At 39.5% G+C, this 27,305-nt stretch overlaps 1 protein-coding gene across 1 annotated transcript; it reads right to left on the bottom strand.

Annotated features, from left to right (window-relative positions):
- Positions 1-2,218: 2,218 nt before the first annotated feature.
- LOC131877987 (gamma-aminobutyric acid receptor subunit alpha-3-like) lies at positions 2,219-24,868 on the bottom strand. The gene is made up of 11 exons (XM_059223864.1): positions 24,489-24,868; positions 24,176-24,260; positions 9,792-9,967; positions 9,399-9,729; positions 7,436-7,653; positions 7,181-7,263; positions 6,964-7,098; positions 4,723-4,875; positions 4,405-4,538; positions 3,274-3,546; positions 2,219-3,205 (listed from the first exon to the last, which is right to left on the bottom strand). The coding sequence occupies exons 3-10, from the start codon at positions 9,866-9,868 to the stop codon at positions 3,415-3,417; spliced, it is 1,263 nt and encodes a 420-aa protein (XP_059079847.1). The 5' UTR covers positions 9,869-9,967; positions 24,176-24,260; positions 24,489-24,868; the 3' UTR covers positions 2,219-3,205; positions 3,274-3,414.
- Positions 24,869-27,305: the final 2,437 nt, after the last annotated feature.

The raw sequence follows: 27,305 nt of genomic DNA, 5'->3' as shown, positions 1-27,305 counted from the left end.
AACTAATCTGCTCAAAGGTTGACTCAAGAATGTGTTCTCTTTTGGATCACTTTTGACTTTTCTACCACCAAAGAGGGTCGGAGTGGCCATTTGATTGATCGAGTTTTACTCTTGTATTTTATAGATGAAGTGTAATTTTTTAGGAGTATTTTTGCTCTCCACGGAATGCAAGAAATATAGCGTGAAACTAAGGCGCCAACTTTAGCACAGAACCGGGATGGACACAAAGGGTTGAAGTGACAATTGAACAAAAGTAGACATATTTACCGTAAAGCCTTTTGGCTTTGCATATTTTTTTAACTCTGAATGTAGCGGAATAGAAGCACTACTTGAGGATTCATAAAAAGAAGGAGGCCAATATTCCTCAGGAAACGGTTAAGTTTGACATGACAGAAATTAACGGTAAATCAACAAATTTACAATTACCCCTAAACAAAACATTCATTGCAAATTAAGTTCCTCAAAAAAATGCATTTCTGATACTTTTTGAAAAAATATTTTTTATTCAAATTGGTTGTCATTCATGATTTTGATAATCCACGGACTTCTTGAAATATGGACTAGCAATGGCAAAGAAATAGTAACATCTTAACCATTCATTTTATCCAAAACTAACACCAAGAATGATCAAAAGATCTTTCTAGATATATGAAATAGGCTGAACATGGAACCAAAATCTGGCTAAGGGAACTCAGGAAAGATAGTCAAAGTTAAATAGTGATAACTACAATCATCTTACCTCCTTTTGGTCATCTGTAAATCTTATAAGCTCTTGACTACATAACTTTGAAAACACGCCTGTTCAGATAAATCTGAACAAAGTCACTTGCCTTTATATGCAACGACACAAGTTTCATTTATTCTTTAATGCCTTTAAAAGTGGGGCTTAGTTTTGCCACCACTCATAATAGGCCGGTTTATCGAAAAACTCTTTTGCCACACAAATTTCTTTAAGTGCGTGGACAAGCCAACACATCGAGCTAAATTACTTCTGTAAAACGAAATCCTCTGCATTGATGAATTTCCCCGACCACAGTGTAGACAGTACGCGAAGGGCCTTTGGGAGTCAGTGGCGCCGGAGGAGTAGTAGACGGAGAAGTAGTTGGAGAGTGAGGGAGGAAGTAGGTGTGTTCTAGTTTATGTGTGATGAAATAGCCGGGTGAGTGTGTGTGTGTGAGAGAGAGATAGAGAGTGGGGGAATAAAAGAGGGAGAAAGAGGGGAATGAAGAGAGTCAATATTCGCCAAACCGAGACAACCGGGAAGCTTAGGCCTTCCTAGGCCTGAACTTGGTTGGGTCTATCAAGTTGTTATGTCTTGTCACTCGCACTCTTTTCAATAGTCTCCCTCATTGTTCAAGCTAACAGCACTCTTTAAAATAGGTCTACTTTTCGACATAATGTGTCTAAAACTCCCTGCAAACCATGGTTTAGAGAGAGTTGTCTTGACAGCTTTAAAGTGGAAATGGCATGCACAACGGTCCTATGTTTGTTACCAACACCCTGTGGAACGGGGTCTTTATATTTCCATCAGTGTGTGCGAATCAAAAAAATATTTCTCTAGAATATGTGAGAACTCTGGCTATTGCGGTCTTTGCCGTGTAATCGACTCGATCAAATCAAGTTCCGTATTAACCAAGACATTCGATAACTATAACCTCACTCACTATGTATGCAATATGATGGCCATCATTTTGAATTAGCCACTGCATGCGTCTCAAGAATGGACTAAAGCCCAGCTGAGCCATAGATCGGACCATTATTAAGTTTTCCGACTCTCACTGGCTTAATCATAGGTGGGTGTTTAATCGATAAAATGTAGTCGTTGGTTGCTGACCAGATTTTTGATTTGAAGCTTGAACTATGGAATGGTCTAGGGGTCCGTATTTGGGGATTCCACTAATTAACTTTGCAATGTCTAAAACTTGTGAAATGTCAAATACAAGTTCCTGTAAGTGAGTTTGCATTTGACGTGCTTGACTGTGCTTTTATATCGAATCAAATAACTTTCTATGAACTTGATGCATTAGGAATTCAAGGCTGGGTTTTGACAGCTTGCACTTAATAAATACTTAGGCACTTTAAATGTATAGCTTGTGCTGCACGAGACAACCACGGTAAAGAGTGATTAGAAATGCGGCTTTGCATTGACCTCATTCTTCTGACCACAAGTGATCATACGATACAATAGCCTTTGGAGTGAGATAGCAATGCATACAAATGATTTCCAGCTCGTTTATTTTTTTTTTCACTACAGAGTACTTGATTTGCATTGTCACATCTGTACGTATATATTGAAATCCAGCAGATTGTACAAAAGCCAAACAAAACAGGAGTATAAAATTATTGGCCACCCTGGACAACAAGTACAAGTTGTTCCTTCGGATTCTTCAAATCGCTGAAAATTATGAAGCATCGGTAGTTCCACTTAATCAGTTTCAAAACTCAAGTCGATCCGCTCACTGTGATTCAAATACTTGTACCAATAAAACAAGTTGATCACGAAAAAACTGAGCGGGAACACCACACGAGAGATCTTTTCGATCCGTGATACCGAATTTAAGGCCTTCTCCGTATTCGTTAGTGCTCTCGTGACGCATCGTTTACAACCACATTGTTCCAGATCCGAAGGCTCCCCGGAGTTCCAATTCCCGTCCTTGGACCCAGCATTGATCAAATTTGACGTCGAAGACACGGATCGTCCCAACGTGCTGATGCTTTGGGTTCCATTTTGGCCCTTGGTCCTTCGTCTTCCATTGGGCATGGTGTGATAGGATCCCTTCGAGATCATGGACTGGCTTTTTCGTAGTGTGTGGGAGGCCGTAGCCCGTTTTCCACACCGCCCGTTCTTCTTGCTGTAGTAGAATGTTCCATAAGGGTGGTGATTAAGGTAATTCTTTTCCTTGGAAGCGGATGAACTATTTTCTATATCGTCTTGGAACGTGAGCACGGGTCGGGATTTCACCGCCAGGGGTGGTGGTGGGGGCGTTGGCGTAAGGAAGGAGGAATTTGAATGGTTTCCTATGGCTGGAAGCGTTCGATATGCCGCATCCTGAAAATTGGGCGTGGACGTGTGGTAATGGTTGTGGTGGAGGAATGTCTGCTCAAGGTATTCCTCTGGATCGGGGGTCTGAAATTCATTGATTTTGGGCTCGGAGTTGGCGGAAATGTAAGAATTACCAATGAGACTGATCTCTTCCATGTATTGCTGCAATCAAGAGATTGTTCTGTATCACCGCGGAAAAAAGTTATTATCACAGAACCTCGTAAACTTACGGTTTTCTTCTGACCGTTGTGATCTCGGTAGTGATGGTACATGCCTGACGGGTGTTGATTGTGATCCCCAATCAAGACCTCGTCTTCTCCATAGTCATTGAACTCCTCGTCATTGGGGTCTTGATCTTCGTCGGCGTCATCTTAGAACATACCAAATAGACCTTGCTCGAGAATGAGTTTACGTTTCATTTCGAGGGCACAAAAGGTTTCTTCAAGTTCTTCCAAATAGTATTCCCCCGAACCGACCTTGGTGAAATAGTGGACTACTGCGAACTGAAAGAAACAGTGATAGGTTTTCACATCAATGTTTCTTTTTCGGCTTAAGAGCAACTTCCATCTTCAGTACCTAATGAACGGGCCATAGCTTACATTCTTGAGATAGGAATGCCATGCAGCTCCAATGTACATCAATGAGGAGCTTCATTGTAACTAGGGTCTTCATGGAAAGTCGATGTCAAGTTTTGGACAAACTACAAACTCAATCATCGGAGCTCGCTGGTCCATGCCTTACCTTAACAGACACATTAGCTCATGATTTCATGGCGGCACTTTGTATAAACTGTAATGAGGACTAAGAAGACAACACGATTTTGGCCTTCATGCCTCTTTCTTGTCTTGATCAATCTCGTCTGACTTTGCCAGATCAGGGAAAAGGGTGGCCTAGGTTCATCAATCTTCAGATTGAAATCTGGCTGATGTATGACTGGCAACATGTTCACAGTCATTGCCAAATTTCTCGCTTCGTTGAACCCCTTTGGCTTTGGCATCGACGACGTGAGGGAATTTGCTCAAATCGTATTGATTTTCAAAGGAATCTCAATCAGGATGTCCCCATTTTTCTGCCCCATGTCCCTTCAGAAATTCCAATATGCCATTTCTACTCAAATTTACCCGTTAAATGACAAATTGATCATGTTTGCGTCATGTGACGAATTTCTTCTTCCTTTCCCACTGGAACGTATAAATTACTGGATTTTGTACATCTTCTGCATTTTTAAGAGCGGTGGTAAAATGCTGATCAGATTTCGTCAATCAAGGAACAAGCAAATCAAGATCACCCTTCGACTCTCACCACGTCGAATGTCTTGCTTGAATAAGCCCATTATATGGTTTACACAGCACTTCAATTACCTGCGTGACCGTTGCAAAAATGGACATGAAAGAGACGAAGACGAAATAATCCAGAGCCGTGGCATAAGCCACTTGCGGAAGGTCGGTTCTGGCTTCAAGTCCCAAGAAAGTCATGGTCAGAACAGTAGTGACACCTAAGTAGAAGGAAAAGGATAGTTCATTATTTTCACGTCTTCCTTCGAGCTTGAAGGGTGCATCACGCGAGCTCAGACGGTCCTCGTTTGAAGCCGACTTTTTGCCCTTTTCACTTCGTGTGACGTCCACGACTGACTTATTGATCTCCTTGTTAGATTCCAATGGAAGTGTGAGAACACTTACCTAATGATATTCTGTCCGATGTGGCTTCTCTATTTAGCCAGAAGGACACCCAGGAGATGACCACGAGAAGAACGCACGGCCCATAGACTTGAATCACGAAGTTGCCCATGTGTCTTTGGAGATGAAATCCCACTACCAGAGTGGAATGTCGTCCTGAAAGGATTGGCAAGAACTGAGAGCAAATCAAGGCATATCAAGAAAGGAGAACCTAATGGAACCACACATCAATGAAAGTGAAAGCGGGCTGAAATGTTGTTTCAATTGAGTGAGTCGGAAGAGAGTCAGAGTATTGGTTCTAGTGTCAATGAAAACTTGATATCACTTTATATAGTGCTACGCCATTAACAATTCATTCTTTAAGTATGTGGTATCTTCAACCAACAATAACAATGAATAGTGTGATTGTAATTATATCAAAACTAACGGATTGGGTATCATTTGCGTTTCGGTCTTGTTTGTCAAAGTTCGACACCAAAATTAGCGAATCTTACTTTATGTGAGTGACTTTGATTGGCAAATCGAGGCTTTCTTTCGCTGGATTGCTTATGTTGTTAATAGTGTTACTGTGTTTGCTTAAAAGTAATGATGGGACGAAGAATTTCTTTGAAATATTTTATACTTGGGAAGGATGGGCAAAATAACTATAATAGACTGGGACAAAATCTGGACGGGAGTATTTTCGAATGAACTAGTCAACTGTTTTGTTTGAAAAGAACGTAACTTTAAAATTTCAATTCTAAACCCAAGAAGCTTAAAAAAAGAGGATCAATAACTTTCCACAGTGGTAAAAATACCCTTTAAAGTTTTGACGGAAGTTCTCAATAATACCTCGATATTAAGTTTTTGGGAATTTAAATTATCAGATAACCGGGGCATTTTGGGGCTAAAAACGATGAAATCTGGACCACCAAATCCCATGTAACTAAGTAGCGGTGAAATAGATGATATCATAATTGATATTCAAGAGCTAACTAAGTGCGCTCCTAATTCATATTGAGTAGGTTTTGGAAAATTTTAGTTTTATAATGCTTTTAGGTATGTAAGGTTTTTATGTGGGCTAGAACTCCATAAAGAAATGAAATCAAAGTTGTTCCCTGTGACTTTTCGAGTTAGAAAAATGCCAAGATGTGTTTTCCGTCAAAACTTTAAAGGGAATTTTTACCAGTGTGTGTCTTTAACATCAGCCAATAAATAGACGCGTATCGAAGGAAGTTTCTATTTTTCCAAATTATGAACTTTTTTGTCAAAAAGTCAAATGACTTGTCTTTTTTCCACAAGCAAATAAATCCGATAGGAACCAAAAAATCGGGTGGATACAACCTTAGGAATTTACATGATTGTCTCTATGGAAGTTCACCATTCTGACATATTTCTTCTTTTAACGACAGCCGTTGTTTCTTCTAGTGGTACGTATTAAAGAATGCGATTTCATATCTAATATGTCGTTATGAATGCATTCATCCAGTGAAGTCAACCCCTACCAAGAGATCCGTGGTCTCTTTGGAACAGGTTTACATCACCGATCACGTGCATAAAAAAAGTACTCGAACCTGTCAATGACTTCATCAATCTCATCCTGGCTTCAGTTTTTAGCCAGAAAAGAGCAGGCTGATGCATGGAAAGTGCTTCCTAGTGATTGAGTTTCTCTGGAAGGTCCTCTAATGAATGGCAGCCAATATCGATCAATGGCCCTTGAAGTGTCCCTTTTTATTCGGAACACTTCAAATTTGATTTTTATCTGGGCCACGTGATCAAACGGAATGTTTGTTTTGTAACAGGATTCTTTAGTGATAGATCAATTAACAACGCCTAGAATCTACTACGAAGTACACAATCAACTTATAGGGAGTCAGTGTTGTGTCGTTATTCTTGAAAATCACTCCAACCAAATCAGTGTAAGGTACTTTTTCAAATTGAGTTGATGCTGAACCATGTGTGATTTCGTCTCACTACAAGATGGGCAATGAACGCTCAATTCATCAATGATCTCTGGCCCGTTTTGTTTATGTGTAGTATGTGTTGGTTTAAGCCGTTGATACAAACACAAACAAAACCTACCTCCGTCTGATCAAAGCACATTGAAATGGGAGTATAGAATTGTTAGTCAATATTGGCGTGCTCTAATGCTACACAAACAGACCTTCCATTTTTCATAATGATGATTGTTGTGGCGACTGATATTGATTAGCTGACTTCATAATAGAGGGCGTTCGTTATTCATGCCTACTTGTGCTTACTCACCTTTGTTTAGAAATGTGGTTGAGTTTCCCGTTGGGGTTGAGATCAGATCAAATTGGGAGAGTTTCATATCGGAAGCAATGTTTACCCCGCGCCCGGCGGTCCATTGGTAGATGACATCATTGATCGTGTATCCAACTATTTCAAAGGGCTCATTGAGTCAAGCTTGGGGGGGGGGGCTTAATTGAGAAAGGTTAATGCAACGAGGAAAAGTACTCACAACTTCCAATTTGTAGGGGACACTTCTGTTTATCCATGGGAAAGTCCGACAAGTCCATTTGACACGAGGCCTTGATTGTTAGCCTGGAAAGGAATTATTTTTGATCATGGAGAATGCTTATTGATATGTGTGCAGTGTAAAGTTCCAGTCCGTCACTGATTGACTGGGTTTTGAGTGAGAAGTGCTCAAGAAAGCGGAGACATTCTCGCATCGCGCGGTCCTTGGAGCCTTCTCAGATTCGACGAATCCTTTTACCTCTGAGAGTAGAGAACCCTTCCATTAGGAAACAATCGCATGAATTTGTTTGGTGTCGTAATGGTGTGTAAATAGGATTTCCTTCCGTTGTAGATGTAGGTGTCAGGCTTCCAAATCTTGCGCAGCATCTCGATGCTCAAAGCCAGATTTTTTCGTCCAGAAAAAGCGAGACGTCGATCCACCCAGGATTGACGAAAGTAGCAATCCATGGAGTAACTCTGAAACGCGTTAGCGGAGAAAGTCCGTTGTATAGTACAGAATGAAAGCTAGTAAATTGAAGGACAATGGGATTGTTTGCTAAGATGTTCGATGCGTGCTAGCAGTTTAGAAGGGCGGGTCATGCTGTAGAAATCCCGAGGAATGGAAATTACGCTACTTTTTCGGTAACACAGACAGGATGCTTCAATTTTAGCTCAAGTCTGTTTTGGTCCTTGGATTACTCATTGAAGCATTCAATGTACATCAAACGCAAAAAGAACATCAAAATACATAAAGAATGTGAGTTTGTCTTTTCTAGTGTGGGCATTGATGGAAAGGCTTTGGAATAAATGGTCACTAAGAACAGATGTGTCACAAGCCCGACTTCTCAATGTTGTCTCATTCGCACGTTCTTTACTTTTTTCATTTGCAAATCTCCATGAAATATCAGGTGGGACCGTATTACAGAAAAAGACTAACAAGTCGTGGATGTACAATTCTAGTTTAAATGTATTTATTTTATTGTGATATCTTGTACATTGGTAAAGTTTGAAGACCGTCCATGTGTTTGGCTTTCCAAGCACTGATTATCTTGAAAAAAGTATGCTTGACTTGAGGGTTTCGGTAAATGTACAACAATGGCCAGAAAAGACCAGTATAAAAGATAGGAGCAGATCCGAGAACTGGATATAACCACTCTCTGTTGTGAAATGCCGAGATCGGCAATCTACTGCGAATGGTTGGAAGAATGAAGGAAAACACAAGGGTGAAAAATGAGATCAACCTCCAAGCAAAATCCCGCAACCCATTGGATGATTCAGTGGTCACGTGGGTCCCTCGTGTCACTCGTCTTCTCCTCCAATCCTTAATCTTCACGTGGGTCAAGAGAAACATCATGAGAAAAAGATGATTGATGATTGATATTCCAATTAGGGCGTGAAGGATTCTTGTCGTTGGATAAGCACTGTATTTGTTGGGATCTAATTTTCCGGGATGGATTCCGATTGAAAGCAGATGGGCTTCATTGTACCAGCCTTTGATCATTAGGTCTAGCAAGCTGTTCAAGAAGCTAAAGAGTAGATTGAGGAGGAGCAGGAATGTGGCCAAGAACTCGTCATGAAGTGCGCCAACTCGAAGAATTTGACAAAGGAACAGAAAGCGCATTATTAGGATCTCGTTGAAAACGAGGAATCCGATGATGCCCCAGGCACGAAGGAACACGTTGAATGCCACTGATTCGTCATGAGCCATTGGGCCGAAAAACGTCCGCCTGATCATCATAACGATTATGATGTTGTTGGTCATCATTGCTGTGAGACTGAGTGTTCCGGTTAAAAGATTGATCACGGTTTTCCGCGCATTGCCTGATCGATTTTCGTACCAAAACACAAAGGCCAAAAGGGGGTTACCCATGAGGATTGTGATTGATAGAAAAATGATGCTCAACCCCACAACCACGGGGTGTTGAATGATATGGGCATATTCGTCGACTGTAGTGTTCATGATGGTTAGCACTATCTAAACACTTAATTGACTAGTTCCGTGGCTTGCTCATAATCAACTGGCGACTTTACACAACCTGACAAGTCTAGGGTATGTATCTCCCCTTCAAAAGACACAGATAACCATCGGGATTAGATTAATATCCAAATGATCGGATAAACTTGTGAAGTGAGTAAGGATTATTAATACAGAGACCCTACGTGTTCCCTGATCCTAAAGGGAAAAGCCTCACAATTATGTGGTGTATTGTTTCCAAACTCACCATGTCCACCTCAGAGATTGGACCCATACTGCGGACTTGCATGTTGATCTCCACCATCAAAGGCTCGCCTCCAATGTTTGGCCGGAGGCTGTTATCGTAGTCCTTGAGCAAATTATCCAAGAGGAAAGTGACATTGTCTGCAGTCTGGTTATAATTCCGAGGTTTGGTGGGCGCATATGGAATCTTTCGAACACTTGAAGGAGCTTCATTATTGCGAGACTTGGCCGCTGGGGTCGCTTGGGTAGCATATTGGGCCATAGTTTGGGAGTCATTCCCATTGGATAACAATACTCGACCAAAACGAGAAACTTTATCTTGAAAGTCCAGAGCCCTAAGGATATAGAACAATTAGAGGAATTCTTCAAAATTAGATCGTTAAAATGTAATTATCACTGTATGGGGATACGCGTGACGAAGACAAGAATCCCTAGGGTGAGATATCCGTGTGAGATCCCAACCAGAGACCCCATTCTGGATTGTTTGGTCCTGGAGCGCCTTCATGGAGAGGAAGTGGTTGTTTTTTCAATATGCAATGGTGCTTGACCGTCAATTTGGCCCATAACAATTTTCTAGAAGAAAATAATTGAGCAATAGAATGGATGTTTTAGCTTAGTTCGTTTTCGCTCAATAATGGCAACGCAGCATGAACATGTATCGGTTGATATCTACCCGGGAACAAATCTCAAGGAAAGTTTCCTCCCTTTTTGGGTTGAGTTGGATTAGGCAGCAGCTTTTGCGTTTGGGTATCCACATAATTATCTGGAGAGGGGGCTTAGTATCGATTGACTAAACCAGAATCTTTTTAGTACAGCTTTCATCACTAAAGGTCAGGTATTCATATTATTGTCTAACATTTATGCCGCCTTTGAAACTGGCTTTCTGAAAACAAGCAATTGGGTTTCCCATGTGAAATAACACGGCTTGAATTGTTCTGCTATGCCATCCTCTATTATGGAAAAGAGAACATGTGATAGGACACCTTTTCCTAGTCTTTTTCTTTGTTTAAGAGGTACTTTTCTTAGCACAAGAAATAAAGATGACACTAAACGGGGCCAAATATGAAAGATATTTAAACATCAGCAATGGGGTAAATTCAATAATCATAACGCGGGTCGAGATACGGGTTGAGTCAAAATAAAGTGTGTAAAATGATAAAATGTCTTTTCCATGATAAAATTGCAATATCAGTTTGTTCCATCGAGGGAGGTCCAATGTGCCCGAAAGCACGAAAAAGGAAGGGCAGAACTGCCATGATACATGCCTGAAACAAGACCTCTACATAACCACGTGAATTTGTACTGCTTAGTTTGAATATTGCACACTGCATTAGCAGTACCGGCTAGGGTAGCCAAATTGTGGCATCAAGTTTTTCGCTCCTCACAAAAGTATTAGAAGGGTTTGACGAAGCTAGGAATGTACCGTATTCAAAGAGGAGGGTGTGAAAATATCGGATACTGTACGTTTTCACAAGCATCCATTTGCGTTGTCCCAAACCATGTGTTCGGGTCATTTCTAGTGACCATCGAAGCTTAACGCCCGAGAATCCCGTTTAGTTTGAGCAATAAAGACCTCTTCTCTTCTTTCTCCGGCTTCTTCATTATTATATTTGCAACCCCAAAATATGTGTCGCAAATACGTAAGGCATTGATCTTTTAGCAATTCTAAGTAGGACTTGGACAAAACTGTGTTCAACATCTACTATTTATTCAAGCCTTTGCCAGATCTACGAACTCTTTTTCTCGTTAAATCAAATATCGAATCACAATTATCTTATTAGCATTGTTTACTGCTACCCAAAAATCGTCCAAAGATAGCGATAATTGCTAAAAATGATATTCAGCTTTCATGACAACAGAAAAAAAACAGAAAAAAATCCGTGCACATACACTACAATAAGATAATCTTGGCTTGAACTAAATTTTATTACTAGGACTCGAAAAAGAGTGCAAACTCAAAAATAGTTAGTTTGCCAAGTTTGAGTCAATAAACAATTCCTGACCCTGATTTGCATTCTTGACCTTTATTTTGACCATTTTTTCGACAATTCGGAACATTTCAAGTCCTATTTTGACTCTATTTTTTATCTTTCAGGACGTCTGAAATTTTTAATAAGTTTATCAATACCATGAGGACAAAGATCAATGAAGCAAAAGAATGAGATAAACCATGTTCTGTATTTTTCCGGTATAAGAAATCAGTTGGTTATTAAAACTTACTATTTAGAGTAATTTATTGTCCCTACTTGTTTTTGTTTCAACACTGGATTTCCAATCAATACAAATACCCGCTCTGTTCGTTATATTTTCGCAAGATGTTCAGCCTCTTTTAAGAAGAACATACGTTCTTGCTCCACTCCTTTAGAGAGTTTAATTAGCGACATTTTCAGTTAACTATTTAAGACTTCTGATTCCTTGCCACTCCAAATAAAGTTCTATGACCTCGTCTCAGAGAATGTGGGAAAGGAAATGCATGCTTTGGGCTCATTTTGCATGAGTAGATATGTTAAAACCTCTCAACGAGTTTCCTCAATTTGTTGCAAGGGGTACGTACATTCGGATCAATATTAAATACGATACGCATGTTGCCCATAATAAGGAAATGTTTTCTGGGTGTTTACCTCGTCAATCAACATCAATGCAAACGTAAACACCACCCAAAGGGCCCTTTTGAGCCTTCCATGCGTGTAATTTTCTCAGATAATTCTAGAAAAGAGCGTCTCTGATTGAAATCTAGTTTCTCATGTCTTGAAGGAATAAGCCAATTGGTATGGGAATGTCATGTTCCTTTTAGGAGCACGTCGAAATCAGTTGCCTGGAAAGGGAGCATGCTCTAAAAAGTGAATAAAATCAGGAGTGCCTAGAAATCGTCGACGGTGTTTTTGCTTCAATTTGTAAATTTGAGTTCGTTAAGAAAATTTAATCTTTGAATGTGTCGCAAACCACTTCACGGTTTATTGAGGAGGTACACATCGCTTAGGAAATTAAAGCTTAGGATTTCTCTTACCCTTGATTTGGGTCCAATAGCAAAATGACACATTAAAAAATTACGATCGTTTCCTCTCCTTAAAAAGTTTTAGGCCTTTCGATAATAGCTTGTTTGAAGAGACAAAAAAACTTGGACCGAAGCATGGTTAAGATGGACAGGAATTATTGACTGACACTAGAAGTCTCAATCAAGCATTTCCAAATTTGATAGCCTTATAAATTCGACTGGTATTAATTCCAGACCTTGCGGAACGTTTTTTGCCGGCTCTTGGTCATCTAAAAAGGCCAGATTTTTAGACTTCTTTTTGTTTCCTCTGCAGTGGAGATTCAGCTCATAAATTTACTTTAATGCTTCGGTCACTTAGATCACAAATCATACTTAATGATTTTTGGAGAGAGCTGCGAAAACAAAGGACAAAGAAACCCTTTGGCCACAAATTCGGATCCCGTACATCCGCCTTGGCCTCACAGCTCATACTTAATGATTTTTGGAGAGAGCTGCGAAAACAAAGGACAAAGAAACCCTTTGGCCACAAATTCGGATCTCTTTTCGATCTCATTCAAAAAAGGGACATATCTCTTTTTCAGAACAGTCTGGTAGAGCTTGAGTTTTGAAAAACAAGTCCCTCTGTTCGATTGAGCATGTTGTAACAGTCATGGTACTTGATTCTGATTCACTTATGATGAGATGACCCTGGGATGTTTTGAGGCTAAAGACTTTCGGCCATTACTTCGCTCGGGAAACTGGACCAAGTTGTTCTTCGTCTGTCCCAGATTCCTATTTACCACTGCAAGAAAATCCCCGACGGTTTCTCAACTTGTATACGGCTGTCTTTATTTTTTTCCTTTTAGCTTCATAGGATGATCAGGGGCTGTAAGCTGCATTTGATTTATGGAAGGGACACTTGGGTTCCAATGGGTTCCACATTCGTTATTGTTGGAGCGCTTTTCCTGAAATTTTGATTTAGTCAGTGTGCCAGACTTTTGAGAGGGCTATTAAACGAGAACGAGAAGGATAAGGATATTGCTGAGAGGAAAACAAAAGGCTTTCTACCCACTTTCATGGATCCAGTTGCAAATTCTCTAGCCTCATCAACACAACATGATCAATTTCCAGACAGACATAAAACAAATCATATCACCGATCTGTTCTCCCTTTAAAGGAACTCAAGGCCAAAATCAACGTCGTAGTTGCACCTTAAGCGAGCGCATTATTTGATGTGGTTTAATCTAGCTTTGTTCCTTGGTGAGATGAATAATTTGTGTACCAAATTATGTTTCCTCGTGTAAGGCCAATCTCGAGTGAACTTATTATCCCTTTTGCATAAGGATGCATCATATCTTGTTGCGAAGAGCTGAATAATTTGAAACGTTTGTCAGTCAAGGGTTTCGATGCATCTCGGTCATGAAGGCCATGAGCTTAGCCTTTCTGATAACGCGGAAATCTTCTATTGTGTGTACTGAAGAATAATGGGATTGGGATTCAAGTGAAAAGCCCGGAAGATCCTTGGAATAATATATTGTCACACTTTCGAGCAAAATTGAGCAAAAACTCAACGAGGATCGAGCTCGCTCTCCAACCGACCAACCAAACGGACAGTCAACTGGGTTCCAATGTTCCAATCATTCCTTGCTTTGCATAAATAATTTATTGCTCGGTCCCTTTCCGTCCCTGCTTAGCATTCGTGTTCTCTTAAAAGTACTGATTGAAAGATTAAAAGAGCTATTCAATCTTATAGACCCAAGCGATGGCATGTTTTTAAGATTAATTTTGAACAAATACCAATTCCAAAGCCAACATTTTTTCACCAACCATGTCAACAGAAGCAGTGTTCGCTCAGAATCCTTCCCAGTTAACCAAAAATGTCCTTTCAATTACATTCCAGATTACTTGCAAAGTCAGATCCAGGCCTTGGTCAACCTTCAAAAATATGAAAAGGCATCTTGCGTTTGCGTTCAAGAGGTACGTACTTCGTACCCATTGTATAAAAGATAGTCAAGTGAATTTGAGCCTGTTGGCAGTGTCTGCCTCATCTTGGCAGATCTTCTTTGTATAGAAAAGGTTTCCCAGCTTCCCCACTCGACAACCAAAGCAAACAAAATGACAATTGTCAACCAGTCTCGTTTTAGCTGCGGCCACCGTTTGAGGCTTGTTTCGTGCCCAGAGGGAAAATGAATGTTTTGAACTCCAAGAACTGCCGTTTTTATGCATTCTCCTTACGATTTTGGTTGTGGATTGTGGTTATTGGATGCTGGTACCATGAAAGGACGTTTTGATACGCTTTTTGTCATCTCAAAAGGAGGGAGAGGGACCTCGTGATGGATTATACCGTGCTCGGATATGACGTTGAGACTTCTTTCATCAATTTGTTTGTTCTGGGGACAAAAGCCAAATCAGGCAGAGCGCCACCTTCAACAACCCTTACTGCTCGTATTTAACCACTCTGGCTTACACATCCAGTCCAAGCTGGGCTCATATAAAGGCTTGAGGTAAGGGGATGTTTGAACTCAGCTTTGCTTTAAAAAAGACCTACAGGTCACAATTTTTCAGTTCTTGAAGAGGAGCAAGATACGATCACTTCTCACGCAACCTTTGTAAATTTGGGAGGTTACTTGATCGTAGACTAATGAACAGGGGCCGGCCAAAACTTGCATCTGGGAAATTTTGCAAAGAACTTGAATATCCATGAAATTTCTACAAATTCTTTATCTGCAAACTTTACAATTTCATTAGCAATATTTGACACTTTTCTGCAAATCGTTATGCAATTTCAGCCACTTCGAAGCAAAATTATAGATATTTTGGCAAGTTTTGAAACTTTCCATAGTGTTAGGTCAATTTTGGGGAAAAATAGTGAGATTGAAGCTTTACTTGACTTTTTTCTACAAATCTTATTTGACAGGAAAGTATAAAATAGGCAAATCAAATAAGCAATACAAACCATCTGACTATACATTCCATCCATCCTTTTCATATAGATGTGCCTCTCTTTTGTCATTGCATTTTTCCACATTCACTATGTTATAGGTTAGGACGCAGTTTCGCTTGTGTTGCGTACTTCTTTCAAAATTAGCCACATCTTAATATGTTTTTATGGGGTATGGGTAGATGGTCAGGAGATGGATGATTAGTTTTGGAAGAATTGACCATCTACCAATTTAAAGAAATTCTAAACAAGGTAATCTTTTCCGTATCATTTTATGAAACTTATTCTGAAAACAAAATATTTCAGCAATAGTTTCACCCTGACGTCAAAAATATGCTGTTGCTGAACTAAGATTTTTTTTATCATTGCTGGTCTAACCGTTCAGTCTCAGTGGCTGTGTAAACAAGGCAAAAATCTTCTCCTCACTTATAATGGGTTTGAATTCTGTTGCAGGAAGTTATTGGCTAGAAAACCCCTTTCATCTTCACATTTCTTGAAATGATAGGCAAAAGTAGTCCTTAGATCTCCCCAGAGTGTGTGGGTGCCTATGTATGTGCAAGTATGTTGCACAATTGTTTTTGCAAATTCCGGTAAATTTGTATGCAAATTTACTGTCAATAAAGACCATATTTATCTGCAAGTTTTGCCTGGGCCTACTTATGACCTCCCAGGAGATATTGCTAAAACGTGTGTAAGTTTGTTAACCCGAACATTGTAAGTATTGAGGATCTAATAATGACATCAACCAGAGGTCTGATTAAGCTAGTTCTAATAGTTTGCAAGAGCCCTTTGAAAAGGATAATTCCTCACAACAAATGTCAGAGCTTAAAATAGATTAAGACTCAAAGTCATTTCCAAAAAGCTGTATACTGTTATGACCTAAGATATGGTAGGTGATCTTCTCTATTTCAACTAGAAAAACGGCGAATGCTTCATCTCTTACAAAATAAGATGACATTTGAAATTCTGGTCAAAAAAACCTGGTATCTTGTCTGCCAATGATGCTAATCACCGTTTTAGTGAACTCTGCAACACTTCAGATGGAAGTTTGGAAACGCCAGCTTTGCGTTTTCATTCTTCTCTTCGCTCAAACTATCCTACTTTTAAAGAGTCATCACTACAACCTTCCATCTTTTATTTGATACCCTTCTACCTCTGCCATGCGGTCAAAAGCAACGTTCCACCATCAAATGCTATGAAGGATAAAGGTCGTTTGAATCTGGCCAGGGTGGCAACACTGACTTTTCATTGTGCCGTCAAGAAGCTTTGGCCTGATCATGTAAACCGCAATCCCATTTCAATGTTACCATTTGGCCTTGTTCCCTCTGTTGTGCCAGTCAAGTTAGCCATAGATGGAGGAGGGGAATAGAAAGTCGGGTGGCACATTTCGAATGAGGATGAAGGGAATGAAGAACTACGTACTTGGGGTCGAGAGATGGGTAGGTACGAGTGGCAACTTGGGAAGTGATTTATTGAGAACTTGAGGAAGCTCTCCCTTCTCACTAATATATCGCCTCGTCCTTCTCCTCTCGGCCTTTGCTGAGGTCAAGAATAGATCTTGTTCTTCCTTTCATTGGTTCTCGAACCAAATGATCTATCCCCAGTCATCAATGAGCAAGAATGAATAATCATACAGTATCAAGATCTGACCTTGTAAATACCATTCAAGTGTGTGTTCCCAAAGCTCGACCTTGGTCCGGATTGTTATTATTATTATGCTCAATTTTAATGGGTAAACAGAGGAAACCTCCACCTAAAGATCCTCTAATTAGTAACAAGGCCATTTTCTAAGAGGAATTTTGTTCAAACAAGCCTGAAGGAACCACAACCGAGAGAGTGAGCTCTTTGATTTCCACTTGGTCCCAAATTCTCTCCCAAGGCGACTTTTATCAAGCGTTTCTATTCAGTGTCACACCTCAATGAGCATTCCATGGACACAATCTGGGCATTAAGTGGATGGTTTCCGCCCTGATAGATGGTGATATAAAGCAGCTTGACGACGACGACGACGACGACGACGACGACAACAGCAACCACAACCCAGCTTCCCAATCCACAGAAACTGACTGCAGAATGAAGCCAATGTTCCATTTTTCGGGGATTGCACTGAGGTTTGGACACCAATCACTTCCATGTCAAGACACGGATGGGCCGACGCTCCAATTTCCTTGCATCAGGTTTCTCATTCATCCGAGAGACTTTCTAGACCCCTCTTTGAGAGAAGAGGGGTTTGAGTTTCAAGGTTTGAAGGGAGGCCTTCGTCCCACGTGACAATGTTTCGATCCCCCGAGTTTGAGGCGCCTATTGTTTGTGAAGACTTTGGCACCTCGTTCATCTTCTCAGATATGATCTGTCAGCAAAAAAATATCCACGCGAAGCGATTTACTAGCCTCTGCAGAATCTTTTACGGTGATGATCTGGGAGACCAACATAGTACAAGATTGCCTTGTACGTAGATGATCCAAATGGCCAATCCGTTTACTCTGAATGGGACAACTCAAAACAAACTACGGGGGTTGTGATGGAACCAGAGCAAACATTATCCTTCATGGTCTAGTCCAAATTTTGCTTTTCTCTTTGTACTCTACGATATGATTTCGATGGACTACAACATACAGAGCTAGTTTCATGAAATTCCACGTTTTTAGAAATCTTGTCCCCAATGCTTTCGATCCTGAAACCATGGAACCAGTCATGTCTGGAATTTTGATGCCATTGTATGTTATCCGAGTAAAAACCGTAGTTAGATAATGAGAAACCATAGTCAAGTTGTTGAAGTAAGTGTTACCTCGTAAATCTTAATCGAAGAACGGACTTGAAAAATCACATTTGTGCCAGAACTATAACTTTTTCTGGTATTGCAAGCACGTTAATATCGTTTGCTCACTAAATGATCGTCACTGGGAATGTCATCCCTAGGAGTAAAAATGACATATTTTTTATTTATGACCATTCATAACTTTTTTTTCTTCTAAACTCTGTATCAAGCTATAGTATAACTCCTATCCATGGGAAACCTTAAGCTTCTTATTTAAAGACTTCAGCAGCCTCGGGCTTCTTGAGATGTAGGTTATTTGCTCACTTTTTTCAGGAAATGTGAGTCAAAGTAAACTCTTCTCATTTGCAGTCCGATTCTTTCTCCGGAATGATGATAAGAACGAGGCAAAACCAAACCCAGCTATTTCTCAAAGAGTCGCTAGAGGCAGATATGCAGATTTTTTTTTTATGTGAACTTTATTTCGCTCTAACAAGCTTCATCTTCTAATTTCCATTTCCGCGCTATCGCTCATCCCGATTAACAATTGGGATAGGCATAATTAATTTTTCCCCGCATTTTTGAAGCCAAGGTAAATTCAATCTTTTTTTCAAGAAAATAAGCCATGACACCGTTAAATGCTTCACGCTTTGGTTCACGTCCATTATTTCAATACTTTCATATCGTCCTCGCTTAAGAACCATTGGGTTATTGGTAAATGATAAATAGTAACGCTTGAGCCAGGTCTAAAGAAATTGGTCCCAATGTTCGTTTCCAATGTCTTATTGTGACTTGGTACGAAGACAATGAACTTTTCTTCTATCCGATAAGACAATTTAACTAATACCTAGACCGCGATGGTTTCCCTTCCATTGGAAAGCGACTTATCAAGCTGGGGAGAGCTGATATATCTGAAGACGATCCTTCATCGCCATCGGGAGATAGGAAAAAATTGGGACCGTCAAGGACTTGGAATTGAAATTCAGGCCGATCCGTGGTTTCGACGACAAGGAACGGTAGAATTCAGATGACATAACGGTCCTCAACACCTCGCCCCTGTTCTTCTTCCTACATGACACTGAAAAGTCAGCGATTCTTTGGGATTACAGAAACTTGCTTCCATGCAAGAATCAGGACTCCGTCAAATCACGTTTCAAATAGATCCATCAAGCTCCACTCATGCGTTGACCCAGGCCCTCTGGCGGTCATTCTTAACTTTATATTTAATGAACTGGGTCTGAATCAATTTCCGCATTCAAGTGGATTGCTTAGCTTCTTAATGACGTGACTATATTTTCTGTCGAGGAGAAATTGTTGTTTTGGGGCCTGTTAATGGATCATTTGAGGATTGCATCAACACCAAGGATGAATGTTCGTTTTGTAAACACAGTGACAAATTATATTTCTGTTGCACCATCTTGGAATAAACGTTTGGCCCATTATTTTGGCAAATTTGACAGAAGCCAGCGAAATAGCTTCCCCGTCATTTTGTCGCGTCTCTGCTCCGACATGAAAACAAACCTAACGTGGGACGTCTTTCCAAAGCGTCGTGTAACGAATGTGTTTGGCCTCTTAATGAACACTAAAACGAAGTCTTGGCACATTAATGAGAACAGGGCTCCTTTCACTTATTGGGAGGTTTGGTCTGAAGTAACTATTGAAAATCCATGGAAGCCAACCCCGATCAGCAAGCTTTTCCTTTCTGTAGATCTGTATCTAAGGGAAGAATAATCTTGGATGAGTCAACGAAACCCAATAAGCTCAATGTAATGATATGGACCAATAAAGAACTTTTATTGCCATGACGTCCTCCTAGTCAATGATGCCCACCAAAAACATGTAGGTATTTTGTAACCATTGTATTTTTGAGCGAGGCATTCTATAAGGAGCTTTAGAGCAAACGTGATCGACGCATCAAAATGATCCAGTTATCTAGAAGAGCTCTAAAACAGGCCGATGTCCAAAAATATATGTTAGCCATTTGTTGGTGATTCAATTTCATTTTTCTATAATATTCGCAAAATTCTCATCAACTGAAAAAAGGTTGGACCATAACTCATCGGTTTCACATCCGCTCCCTTTTCATCACCAATCGAAAGTTCTTACACAGATAGATTCATGTAATCTGCATATCAAGGCCATAACAGGTAATTCATAGAGATTACCTTACACTACGCTTACCTCAATGTATTATATGCTCTTTGTACAAATATCCCCAACGAAGAACAACTTACCTAATAAGGTTTAAGGGGGGGGGGGACAATCATCAACGCCTATGTCAGAGACGTTTTTCAACTACTACTCTCTTCACTCTCCGTAATGTGTCTGGACCGAACTAGATCTCAAACCCAAAATGATGCGATTTTTTTTATGGATCAGAGTAACAGAGGAGAAAAAAGGTCACTAGTGAACAATGAATAAACCTTTTGATTGGAATAAAGTGGATTTATTTGCTGATTAAAATAATGATTTCTGGACATGTTGCAATCCATGAACCTTTCCAGGCTTGAGCCCATTTGTTTCTTTTTTCCCAAATTTGTGAGGCTTAATTGGAGTAACAGAACCAATCTATTTGCCACAATTAGTGTTTGGAACCTAACCTCTTTATTTAGCTCAAAAAAATGATCTTGCTTTTTTCTCAAACTAACCTTTTTCATACTTAGATTTAACAGATTTTGACCCATTCTTTAGTGCAGTTTTATTAGCGACACTCCAAAAACACCAACGAAAAAACTCCAAGGACTTTTGGAGTCCGTTTTGATACTTCAGTTGAGTGATTATGAAAATGTAATCTTGTGTTCAATGGAATTCTAATGCAAGCTTCACGAATCGACTATAAGCCAATAAAGCATCTTTTTAGAGGGCCATACCATGGATAGATGCTAGCCTGTTTGCAGCCAAAGCACTACAATAACTGTGTTCGCCCACTTTACAATTACATAAATGCTAGAAATGGATAATCACGCAACTTAAGTATAAAAATCGGACTCCAAAAATCCAGTAGTGCTCGTTGGATGTTGTTTTCTTGCTCTTCATGAAATATAGAAAAAAAATTGAACTGAACCTGAGAATTGTTTTTTTTCAATACCTGTAACCCGTGTTCAAAAAATATTTTTTTGGAAACACTAGTTGAACCAGCTTTTCATTTCTTTTGCGTTGTAAACGAGGCTTGGACATAAAACTGGAGAAGTCGCCAACATATACAATGTAAAATATGTATGGTCATTTCAAGACTTCATGATTTGATCACGAACCTGAAAGTAACTGACATGAAATTTGCATTTCGGTCAACTTCTACTGGATATTATGACGTATTTTGGCATACACAAAATACTTTCCTGTCAGTTATGCACATTAGCCATGATTGATGTCATATATAGCCTGTTTGCAGCCAAAGCACTCCAATAAATGTGTTCGCCCACTTTACAATTACATTTTTTCTTTAGATCGTCCGCGATCAATCAAGGTTATGTTGGTACACTTCTCTTTTTTTCCGGGAGCTCGAGTATTTTCTGAAATATCAATTGCCCGAAAAGACTTCTTTGTACAACCTAATTTGTAGTGCAGGGGCGAATTCCCTCACTGGAATTTGAACAGATCGATCGAATTCGAGTTCTATTTGGTAAGAGTCAAGCCCAAAATTGTCATATTTTTCATTAGATTTCTTTTGTAAAGCCGTCTAATTTTGGAGCGTCGACATCGAGATTTGATTCCCATTTATTATATTTGATTCTTCCATCATTACAAACAGTCTCTATTCTAATAATAATAAAAAATAAATATAGTTGTAATAAATTACATTAAACTTAGGTTATATGTAACTTGTTACACTTCATCGATGCAACAATTGCGATATTTCCATTGCAAGGAACAATCACATCTCTTGTGTCATTCAAAAAAAACTTTGGTGAAACCCAAAAAAATGTAGTTGAGCACTTTAGATTTGTAGGCCAAATATCCATATTGTATACATAAATATCCAGTCCATAGGATATTGAACTTTTGAAGGTAGGTTCTTAAAACAACAGTTTTTTGATGACTTTAGAACACATTTATAAAATGTCACAGACGTATTGAAATCAATTGTTTTTTTTCTCTCTCTCTCACACACATTCACATTTCTTTGAGTTTTTGGGCTTCAGTATACTTTTCAAAAAGATTAGATTACAAGTCTCAGTAAAGTTGTAGTTATTTTTTTTTGACAGTTTAAATTCATTTTTGGTTTAGATTGGTTTGTTAAACATTGACTTTGGTTATTTGATTCCAGAATAAACCAAATATTCTAGTAACACTTGAGCAGGCCATCAAGCAACTCAAGCGAGCTCAACAAAGGCAACTCTTCTGCTCTTTCTCTCTTTTTATTTTGGCTAACTTGCATTGTGGACTAATGTGCGGAAATCCAAGGAAAATATCATCACTTAGATATATAGAAGAGATGCTGAAGCAAGTGGAAAATGTTATGAGCATAGGCATTCATTGACCACATTGAACGGAAATCAATATTTTTTGTGTCCGTAATTTTGCCAAATTTAGCTTTTTTAACAAGCCACATTTCAAGAAAACGGCCATTTGAACTTTAGATGGCAATAGCCTCTGAAGTTGGCAAAGCCGACTTAATAATGTCTACTGACTTTACGATTTGACCACGCAACGTGCATTTTAAATGGCAATCGAAATTAAGCTAAGCAAGGCCGTCTTAAGCTGGAAATGAAATAACCTAGCCGAGCCCAACTTTTGCCGGACTTACCCTAACACTACTAGCTTGATCCTTGGTAATTCTTTTCGCCTGGGGATTTGACTAACACATTGGAAGTTAATTAGCCGCATATTCAGGTGTTGAAACAATATTGACGCAAGGAATTGAGGATAGAAGCCTATCCAAGCCCTCTCTATCTACTGTGACAGAGCGTTACTTACTAGATAGGTGTAATCGACTGAATGTGCAATATGTGGCCTTTTCTGTGGCTAGGATAAGTGTCGTCTTTAAACAAGGAATAGTCAAGGTCAGGCAAGCAACTGACAGGTTTTTAGATCCACTAATCAGACTGTGGGAATACTCAAAGAGAAGTCTTTTCATTACGGGAGAGCAATGCCTGATGTCCTTTGTAGACAATTAATTCTTGTGTGGGCCTAGAGGATTATTTCACGACTTCTGTACGCACGTGTCAACAAATAAAGGGTGGGGATTGTTTCAAGCCTACCCACATAAATGGGCTAAAATGTAAGCCATTCCATGGCATATTTTAGAATCAGTCAACTAATTCAAGCTCGGCATCTGCCTTTGAATTGAAATGGTTATGGCAGAATTGAACTTAAAAAACAGGGCTCAAAATTGTAGAACTCATTGCCATTTTTTGGCGAATCCCTGCACCATGAGCGAGGGATCCAAGCAACGCTCTCTAGTGAATGAGGCGAATTCATATCTCCAGAGATTTCTACAAAGAAGTCAAAGGATGCATTGATGGATTTTAAAATGCAGCACTTACGTTGCAAAGTTTTTGCAAAGCAATGTCTTGATTTCCTAACGAATATCATGCTTTAAGTTACGACGAGGCTCATTTTTGTTTTTTTGTCGCTTTCCGAAAAACTTCAAATGGTTCAGCAACTTGATGAGCCTGTAATGACATTGGTCTAAATAATTATTTTCTCACTTGTCCCAAAAATTGATGCGATAAAGTAAGTCAAGGTCTGAGAATACCGTACAAGGATAACGCTTTTAAAATTCCGTAATAAGCGCCTAAAGTAACCATCTAGACAAGATAGGCCTGCCAGGATGAAGGACAAATAAGGACCGCATTGTTCCAACTAACCTGAAAACTCCGAGACAAAAACGTGCTCGCAAATGACACGTTAAGAATCTCTCTTCAGTTACGTTGGTAAGGAACAATCTCTAATCAGGGATACCCTTGATAAAGTACATAATCAAATGCTGGTCTTTTTGTCATGCCTGAAAATTTATGTATTATTGAACGGCACGACAATTTCAAAGCAATGTATTTCTTTAGCTCAAAACACCGAATTTTTTAAACCAAAGTAAATACCGTCAATCATTTTAATTCTAAAGGAAGCAAAATTTGAAAGCACCCTGATGATTTGAGCAAAATGACTCACCAAGCATTGAAGAGGGTTAATATCCGAGCTGATGTCGTTTTTGTTCTTGGATAGAACCCACCAGACTGGCCGCAAATCACTCAATCTTCAAAGAAATAATGACATGTTACATCCACATCCACAAATCCACTGGGGAAAGTGCCCAAGTCAGACTCGTCGATGTCGATGGAGAGACGTTCTTCGTCTGCCCAATGACAATAGGGCTCGCTCCCCAGATGATTTCCCTTTCCAAGTTTCTACGTACGTACACCACCCAAGAAATGTACTCCAGTATAGGATGAAGGGAGGAAAGCCCTAAAGCCCGAAACCTCACCTCCAACGGCCTTTTGAAGAGTCACTTCGCCGGGGTCGGATCTTTTTTCCTTGGCGTAAGACGGCGAGAAACGAACAAATGATCGGTAGGACCCCAAAAGGAGGGCCCCATTGCTCATTCAAAGCCCGACAAACCGCCCAATTCTCGTGCTGGCCACTAATGTCGTCGTAAGTGTGGATCAATTTATGTAACTGGATTTACTGTTATGGTGTTGTTACTTACAAACAACGTGGAATGGGAGAAAAAAGTAGTTGTGTAAAAAACGTTTAAACCCCGACATTTTCTGATTTGGGCGGGAAATTCAAATTGTTTCGATATCTCTTTGTGGCCCACAGGGTGGCCTTACTAAAACTTAAAGAGCATATTTGACACTGAGTAATTGCATGCCATTGTTCTAAAAAGCCATGTTGTTTGGCAACAAAGGCCTCGCTTTTGTCCACGTTCCAACCACATCATAATGGTCTTCAATTACAAAGACGATGATGAGCTGAGCGAGCAATATTTACACCAGAAATAAGACATATCCAATACCGTCATATTCTTCGAAACTCTGGGTGAAATTTTATTAAATTTCAATCTAATTCAAATTCGTGGGATTGACTCCACAAATAAGGTAAGATGGACTCTAGCTTTAAAAAGTTGAAATATGTCCTTGGTTTCGAATCTCAATGAAAAGATGCTCAAGGCTGCAAGAACATTAACCGAGCTTAATTAACCAATGACCAATGCTAACGGATCAAATAATTGGAATTTCGAGCAACTACTCTCATGCTCATAAAGTATGAGTGACCACATATTCGTCTTTTTTTTCTGAGGAATCACACCATATTCCGTTTTGATCACTTTGAGTGCACTTGTTAAGCCCAAGAAACAGTCGTTCCCTGCTCTAAAACCCTCGCCGACGCATTAATCATTCTTGTGAACTGAATAGGCCAGACCAATTGTTCGAAAGAAGTCTTAGAACGACCGACCCACTGAAGGCAAAGTATGTACCGTGTTGGAAACAAATGGTTCTAATGCTCTCATGGGATGAATTTACATCTGAAATAACAATACTTTTGATGCCCTTAAACAAAGGCTATCTGATCAATCATTTCATTGGCAATTGTTTCATAACCCCAAAATTACATTGGCTATTTGCCTTCAAGAAAATTTGATTTGTTGAACCATCAGCTAAATGAGAACTTTTTCTGCTGCCAAGGGCCCTCATTCAGCCATCCCTAAAAAGGTCATTTAGATTGACCTTCATTGGCAGAGATCGGATCTAAAACGAATTTTCTACACAATTGATTTTCCATTGCTGAACAACTTTTCTGTCAAAAAGATAGGTCGCATTGACTAGAATTTAGGTTTTGGGGGTGATAAGGGGATGATTTTGGAGAGAGGAATCTCCTCAGTTTGGCCAAATTAGCAGGAGAGCAGGTCCTATACGTAAATGTAACAATGTGCTTTGTCTTAAAATCAAGACAACCAAGATTTTCCCTAACATTAAGACCACGCACTTGCCAGACTTTGATGACAACGATGACAACCCTTTCTAGACCATAACGAATTCCTGGGCAATGTAGTGCAAGACATGGGGACAAACTGGCAAACTTGGCAATTGAAGGGATGAATATACGTTTGAAGAATCCTTGTTCATTGACCAACGGATTTTGAAAAACAAAAAAAACTGTCCAGACCTTAATCACAAAGATTTCTGAAAATCCAAACATGTGCTTCCATCATATACGTCACGTTGTTAATGGGCTCGTTTATGTGTTATGCTGATATTTGTCCCAAATTGATTTTACCTTGAGGCTGTAAGCATCATTATTGAGATAACTCTTCTCACAAATACTTTTTTTCTTTTCTTTGTACACATATTTTCAGTTTGTCGTTAATTTTTCATATAATTTTATTTTTCATATAATTTTCGTCCACAGGAAACAATTTTGGACAAAAATTCATAACTTTAAAACCTGTCTTTATTTATATAAGACGTATTTTCCCTAAAGAAACTATGATGATATTACAAATGGAATGATTGCGCGTAATAGAGCTATTGATTTGAAAAATTCCTCTTAAGCGCAGCTGATCAGGGCGTCAAAGGGTTTGATCAAATAATGACTTTAACCATTTCCCCGCAATCACTCATTTTTGGCTCGAATTTTTTTAAATCAAAAAAAGATTTTAGGGCGGATACTAGACCACCTTTTGAACCCCCCACTTCTCAATTGAAGTCAAACTCACAATTAACACCATTACGTTATCCTCAAATAATAAAATGAAATAACGTACAAACACTAAAACTTTACCATGAAGTAAGTACGAAGCAAATTTCTCTTCAACACAGTGCTCCATGGTTCACTGATAAAAAAGATATCGCCCCGCCTGAAATGGAATATTCAGTCGAAGGGAAACATGAATTAAGACCTCTTATGTGCTTATTTAGACCTTTATTGGTTTTGCTTGTACCCGTAGGGCTGGGTTTGAAGTTGACTTCAATGAGAATCTTTTTTTTTAAACTGCATTGAAAGTGACTCAATATATATATGTGGTATGTCAAATATGAACAAGATAAAGAAGCAAAGCGGAACTATCTAGTGCTGGACTTCGATTGGTCATTTAGCAAAAAAGACGAGTTTGGCAATGGTCATTCTCTCCACGGGTGGTTCAATCGGTGGCCTCGTTACCCAAGAACATCCTCCCATTACTTTGTACAAATGTTCATGTTCTATATTGTAGATCCAGATGCAAGAAAAGTGATCACATGAGATACATTACATATCCACAAGTTCGAATAAAGACCTTTTGTGTCGCAAGGACCTTCCATAA

Source organism: Tigriopus californicus, chromosome 3, assembly GCF_007210705.1.
Source record: "Tigriopus californicus strain San Diego chromosome 3, Tcal_SD_v2.1, whole genome shotgun sequence".
In the NCBI taxonomy this organism is placed as follows: domain Eukaryota; kingdom Metazoa; phylum Arthropoda; class Copepoda; order Harpacticoida; family Harpacticidae; genus Tigriopus; species Tigriopus californicus.
Note: the sequence above shows the minus strand (reverse complement) of the source record. Positions and strands in the feature narration are given on the sequence as shown.